Genomic DNA, 7,510 nt, shown 5'->3' on the forward strand with positions numbered 1-7,510 from the left:
GCTGGTGAAGGCTGGTCGGCACCGATCCTCTGTGCGGGAATCTCTCCACTTTGTCCTCTGCACCCCTGTTGCTGCGCTCTCCTCCGTGGCTCTGAAGTTTCCCGCCACCCCCACCCGCCCACCCCCGTCTCCTCCAGTGAAGGGGCTTCCTAGTGTGTGGAAACTTTTCCTTCTTCACAGTTCCCTCCTAGAGGTGCAGATCCCATCCCTATTCTTTTGTCTCTGTTTTTTCTTTTTTTCTTTTGCCCTACCCAGGTACATGGGGGCTTTCTTGCCTTTTGGGAGGTCTGAGGTCTTCTGCCAGTGTTCAGTCGGAGTTTTGTAAGAGTTGTTCCATATGTGATGTATTTTTGATGTATTTGTGGAGAGGAAGGTGATCTCCAAGTCTAACTCTTCTGCCATCTTGAAGGTCCCTCCTTGGTAGCTTATTTTTGTGTTCATCTTGAGCTTTTTAACATAAGGTACCTCATTCCTGAAAGATATTTTTCAGAGATTTTGAAGTTAGCTCAACTGAAACGTTAGTAGCTGGAGGACAGGTACAAACATTACACTTTTTTCTTGCTTTTTCTGGACATAAAAATGAGTAAAAATTGAGTACTGAGCCATTTGACATCAGTTAATATGCTTTTTACCACTAGACTAATAATTCTTCAAATGGTAAGAGAAAACATTTTGTGAGCCACAGTAATTATCTTGCTCAGAAGAAATGCACCATCTTTTGAGCAGTTTAATATGTGAGCATTGTAGTCATTTGACATTTGTTTTGATGTCAGTAGATTTTACTTCCCTTGGAAAATTGTCATTTTTCACCAGAAAGATGGAAAAACATCATATACTTACAGGTGGGAAGTCTATTTTTGGGTAATCGAATTTGTGATGATTTTCTTTCAAGTTAGCTGTTAACAATGTTATATCTTCTTGGCATTAATTCACCCAGTGATGACTTGAAGATCAGATGAGGACTTCCAGACTTTTTATCCTAAAGGTGAATTTGAGGGCACTGGACACAGAATTTCCTTGGTTATTTCTTTTTTGTTGTTGCTGTTCATATCTTAAATTTTTTTTTTAGGATAACTTATCCTTATTTTAGCACCCTAAAATCTAAATCAAGATAGAGTCCTAGATCTGTGTGCTTTTGCATATAAAGTAACTTTTTATACAAAGAGACTGAAACTTTAGAAAATAACTAGCTCATAGCTTCACATCCTGGTATTTTAACCTGATTTGTTTATCTCTACAGCTTTGTCTTTCATCTGCACCAAGATATTTTTGAGTATGTTTAACTTCTGTTAAGAAAATTTTGATTAGTTTTAATTCTTAATTATGATTTTGATTAATTCTTACAGTGAGTAACCTGTAGATAGAGAGATTCTGTCTTAGGCATTTTTGTGTCTCTGTCAACTAGTCGACTTATGGGAATAAATTTAGGTGATAAATAATGCTTTTACTATGTTAGTATATATGAACTTCCTTTTCTTTTCTGACTATGTTATAAGTTACATCTAATCCAAAATTCTATAGAATGAGAGAAAACGTGAGGATTCCAACTCGCAAGATTTGTTCTCATTAAAGAGAAGCAGCCAACTTGGCTAGAACAACTATCGACTGAGGCTAATACTAGAGCGTTCAGATTTCTACATAAAATTTTCATGTCACACAGTAGTGTGACATGTAGTTAAGCTTGTTCTTACTTTTATTATTTAAGCAAAGTTAAGCTTGTACTTACTTTATTATTATTCTGGTTAATAAGGTAAATGGAATACATTGATAAACATTGGAATATACGGAATATTGGAATATATATTCTTATTGGTTTCTGCTATAGTTTGTCTCTCTGCCTCTTGCTTCCTCTACTATCCGCAACCTAACTTTTACTGTTTCATCAGAATAATATTTCTAAAACACAATTAACATATTAATCCCTTGCTTAAAACTTTTGACACTTCTCATTTTCACATCAGCATTTCTCAAACTGTTACACAGAGCATTAGTTACTAAAGAGATTTACTGGAGCTCTGTGAAAATATAGCTCCATGTACACTTAAACATATTCTCACTTAAAGACTCCAAAAAATTCACCCCAACGTTATCAATGTACTTTACCATGAAAATCTTTTGAACTCCTGCAAAAAGCCCTATTAATTTTGGCAAAACTAACTCAGGAAATGTAAGCTGTTAGTTATGTGAAATTTTAACCCTAAATTGCTATACACATAGTGCAATATTTAATTTTATGTGTTAACTTGGCTAGATTATGGTGCCTAGTTGTTTGGTCAGGCACTAGTGTAGATGTTGCTGTGAAGGTGTTTTATAGATGTGATTAACAATCAGTTGACTTTAGCTAAAGCAGATTTAGCTTTCATAATGTGAATAAACCTCATCTAATCAGTTGAAGGCTTTAAAAGCAAAGACTTCTTAAAGTTTTAAGTTTCTTCAAAAAGAAGAAATTCTGCCTTGAGACTGAAATATTGAAACTCTGAGTTTCTAGCCTGGGGACTTGCCTTGTGGATTTTGGATTCAAAATGGCAATATCAACTCTTAACTCAATTTTCAGCGTATCAACCTGTGCTATGGAGTTGAAACTTGCCAGTCTCAACAGTTATAATAATCCAGTTTCTTAAAATAAATCTATCTATCATATATCTATCTATTTATCCATCCATCTATTTATTTGTCATCATTGGTTCTGTTTTTCTGGGGAACTCTAACTTATATACATGATCTGACAGTTTGATAATTTTTCCTTTTGTAAGGCTGTATCAGTCATTTTGATATACATGTTACCATTCTCTCTCAGCTCCACTGTGCTCTAACCTTTCTTCAATATTATTGAGCACACCAAGTTTTTTTATGCTTCTGGACCTTTGTCCTTGCCCCTCCCTCAGCTTGAAACCAGTGATACCCTTCTTGTCCTGGTAAACTCATTTTCATCTGTAAGTATCCAGTTTATACCATCTTTCCTCTGAGAGCATTCATAGACTAATAAATGAAATCTTCGTTCACTATCTCATTTAACTCGTTCATTCAACAGATGTTTATTGAACTTCTATTGTGTTCAAAGCTCTCAGAATTGAGCAGTGGAAAAGAGGGATATGATCTCTTCCCTTAGGATGGGGTTATCAGATCTCTTTACTCAGGACACTCTAGTTTATGTCTCTTGTTTTGGAGTCATTATTAATAGTGCCTTCTTTCAGTCTCAGAAGTGTTCCAGTTTTGACGATAAATTATGTGATCATCCAAATATCCAACATATAAATGAGTAGGGAAGATAAACATTGTACAAACAGGTGTTATGGGTTGAATTGTGTCTTTTCTCCCACTCTCAAATATGTTGGAGTTTTAACTCCCAGAACATGTGAATGTGACCTTATTCAGATATGAGATCTTCGCAGATGTAACCAAGTTAAGATGAGGTCCTGCTGAATTAAGGGGTGTAATCCAATGACCAGTGTCCCAAAAGCAGGAGAAATTTGGACACAGAGACACAAAAGAGAACATAATGTGATGAAGGAGACAGAGATTGTAGTGATATGTCTATAAGCCAAAGAAAGTCAACGATCACTATCAACCACCAGAAGCTAGAAAGAAGCAAGGAAAGATCCTCCCTCCTTAAACAAAGTCCCTGGAAGAAACTATAGCTGGAGTTTTTAAAATAATCATGCTTTTCAGCTTGCTTCCTATTTCAGTACTAAGGTTGATTTGAGGATAAAATGATTAAAACCTTTAATAGCTTTCAAATATACTCTGAATAGAATCCAGAATGTTCAACAAACACCGCATGATTTGCCTCCTGTCTACTTTTTCATTTCAACTTGTGTCATTTTCCAACTGAAGACACGTTCCAACCACATAGTCTGTTCATATTCTTGAATAATTTGAGCCATTTCTAGCCTCAGGGCTTTGGGCATGTAGTGTCCCCAACTCTCCACATTTTTCAATCTTTATTTTAAATCTCACTTTCTCAGACACAACTTCCCTGGACTTGAATTTATGTGAAGCCTGAAGCTATAATCTCTTTATTATTATTATTATTATTATGATTGTATATCTAACATAATCTGTAGTTAGGCATTTACTTGTTTAACATTATTCTAGTCTATAGTCTATCTAATGGTGTAAATCCCTATCCCTCTCTGTCCACTTCCCACATATGTATCATTAACTTTCAACTAGTATTTTGGCATTGTTTTTCTTTTTTAAATATAATAAAATCATGAGTCCTTAAAGAATAATTCTATTCTTGGTATCCAGAGCTATTATTAAGTTATTCTTTAGACAAACAATGGAGTTTCATTTTACTCATATCTCTCTTAATTTGAGAATTCTGGTCTAGAATATCAATCACATTTACACACACTAAACCAGTTGCTGTCAACAAGATTTATTTAAGAAAATTCAGCAAAGTGGAAACACACCAGTTTTAAAAGTTGGTATCAGAAAAGAATGAAGATGTATGTCCTTGAATTGCTAACCAAAAGTATAAGAAGAGTGCTGTATCAGTGCTTAAGACCTGAAAAATATTGACAAAAATTCAGGAAAGAAATTTTAAAGAAAAAATTAAATTGATTCACATGTTTATATACAATATTGTTTTTGACAAATGTACACATTTGTAAAATATCAGTTTTGCCTTAGTCTGCATCCAACATGAGCCAGGAACCCTGTAATATTTCTTATATTTATTACAAGTGGATGCTAAACAATTACTAAATAACCTTAATTCTTCTATGAGTGAGGACTGGAAATATATTTTTAATAAAAGAGAATCATTGGTTGCATACTAATAAAATATCTGTTTAGAATAAGCATTTAAGGTCTTTTAATACTACAATAATTGTTTTTGAGATACATTGTTAATTTGATTATCTTTGTCTCTTTAACTCACATTAAAATATGCTATTAAGGATAACTAAAATAAATAATCTAGATGCAGCAGGGAGTGAGCTTTCTTTATTGCTCTCTCTTAATACCCCTGAAGACTGAGATTAAAGATTTTATATTAAAATAAGTAATTATTGAATAACTCAATTAAACTTTGTGCTAGTAGGGGAACTCCTGTATTGCTGGGTTTTTAAAGTTTCCATAAATATATTGTGCTGTATGACCACTATTCTTAAACATCTGTATTTTCTAAGTTTTATACTTGCCTTAAATGCTCACATTCTTTCATTTATTAAGATTTTTGCTTGCTGGACAAACTTCTTAGATGTTAAAACTAGCTATCTAGGCTATTGCACAATTCTCTGTGGCATTTTTATTGTTCTTTTTATTGCTTTCAAATCAGGAACTCATATGGTTCTTCTTTCAGTAGTTTAAAGACACCCATTTCAGTTATGAAAGTGTCTTCCTTATGGTTTAGGGTATCTAGATCAGGGTAGTTCCTGACAGTGCTTCAGTGTCCTTTGTTACAGATTCCGTTCTATTATTTTCAGACAAATCTTTTGTCATAGTAGGTGAGTCTTCCATGCGGTTCATAGCTACTGATGCAGGGATAAAGAAATCATATCTGGATTCAACAGCAGTAAGAAAAACGGGATGGCTCTCTGCTTCATTTATCATATCTCTCTCCATCCAAACACTGACTCCATCTGTAGACTCTTCATCAGTTAGCAGAATATCTTCTGGGTTATCTTTTTCTCTTTCACCAGTGATAGTGAGTTCAAACACAGCGATGAACTTTTCCTCATCAGAATCAGTTAGTTTAGGCAAAGCATTGGGGTCATTTTCAGGAAGAATTAGGTCAATTTCAGTTATTTTCTCTTCTGTAAGGGTGATTATGTCTGGAATAGTGATGAAGTTTTTTTCAGTAGCTGGAGCGATTTCAGCCTCAGGGATAGAGGAGTCAATGATATCAACAGCCTCATCAGCAGTGACATTGAACTTAACTGTGGAACTATAATTGTTAATACCAGGTTCACCCATTGTAGCTGGAAGGATAGGGGTATCAGCAATGCTGGCTGTGCTTTCCTTTAGTGTGCCAGAGACTTCAGGAGTTAGTGAGACATCTTCATACCCTGGGTCAATGGTATCCAAGAGAATATCTTCTTTTGCCATGTCAGTGTAAAAATCTATTAAGGAAATAGCAGCTGGTGATGATATATTACCAGTTTTCATGGGCATGAAGTTTTCAGTAATAGACCCATTAGCCATTGGATTTTTAGTGTCTGTCAGAGTGGCAACTTCTTTCTCCAAATGGGATTCAACTTCACGTTCTAATTTTAGTCTTTCCTTTGGAGCTGTAAGCTTGTTGCCTGTAGTTGTTGAAAAATCACTTTCTAGCACATAGTCATTTACTCAAGTAATGTGGTCTCCTTCTGAAGTAATAGTTGTTTCTGATTTAAGAATAGTGTTGTTAGCTCCAAAAAAAATGGTTGCTTCAGTTGTTGTCTTAGTGTTTTCTGTTGGAGGATGAGAATAAATTTTTGGCAAACCATCTTCAGCCATGGGACAAAGTGGCACCATGCACACTCAGAGGTCTTTCCCTGGGCTCTGTGGTATCCCTAGGCAGGAGAGTGGTGTTCTTTATAGTGACTGAAGCATTGGTCATCATGGTGATTGTTGCATCAACCACAGGGCCAATGGCACTGGCTCTCCTTGGAGGTTGTTTCTGTGCTCTGATTGGGCACTGTTATGATTACTGGTATTAGATGAAAAGACAATAGAGTCCCCTCTGATTATGAAATCAACATTCACAGCCAAATAATACAATTGCAAGGAACTTGGGATTTACCATGTCTCTGTTTATAAGGGATATACTTTCCAACATGTGACTAGTGTCACTTGAAACAGACATAGCAGAGTTTGCCAGGTACTTTATGGGTTTAGTGTCAAGGGGGAAACACCAGGAGCCATGGATTATCAGCATTAGTTTCAAGTTGCCTGTCTCTCAAGTAAGTAACAGTGTCTTTTTGAGATGAAGCATCTTCTCTTGAGCTTCATGCTATTTAAATGTCTAAAACAAATTAATGGCATTTTTGACAGTGGATGTAGCTGCAGAAGGTAATTAGGTAGCAGAGATTTCAGTTAGTTCTTTTCCTCAGAGAGGGAATTCTCACTTTTTCAGTAGGTATAATAAAAAAATATGTTACTGGCCTATTAATGTCTTGGCAGTTTTCTTCTTCATTGTAATTGTTTTCCTTGAATTAACTTGAATAACAGTGAGATTATCAGGTTTTGTAGGTTTAATTTCTTTAGGAATGTTTTTCTGTAGAGAGTATTATTTCAACCCCAAATGGCTTTTCTGGCAGGGAGTTCATGTTATATGTCAAAATCCACCCAGAAACAAGATCAGGGTGTGGAATAACTGTATTAGCCTTAATAATTATATCCTCAATTTCAGAGGGAGTATTTTCTATAATGATGTTAGTTATATCAGTCATCATTACTTTGTTATCATCCTTAAGTGTTAGTTAATTCGATAAAAGGGGATTATAGCCTGGTGTTAATCTTTTCCCAGTGTTAGAAGAAAGAGAATTTTCAGACTCAGGCAGAGCTAAATCTGAAAAAGGAC

General features: G+C 35.2%; 1 protein-coding gene across 1 annotated transcript; it reads right to left on the bottom strand.

The window, feature by feature from the left end:
* Nucleotides 1-5,275: 5,275 nt before the first annotated feature.
* CABS1 (calcium binding protein, spermatid associated 1) lies at nt 5,276-6,444 on the bottom strand. Its single transcript, XM_029234668.1, is given in 2 exon segments — nt 5,276-5,370; nt 5,373-6,444. Coding segments are annotated over 2 exon segments (1,167 nt in total).
* Nucleotides 6,445-7,510: the final 1,066 nt, after the last annotated feature.

This window comes from Monodon monoceros, unplaced genomic scaffold (genome assembly GCF_005190385.1).
Source record: "Monodon monoceros isolate NGI ecotype Baffin Bay Population unplaced genomic scaffold, NGI_Narwhal_1 Super_Scaffold_20, whole genome shotgun sequence".
Lineage (NCBI taxonomy): Eukaryota > Metazoa > Chordata > Mammalia > Artiodactyla > Monodontidae > Monodon > Monodon monoceros.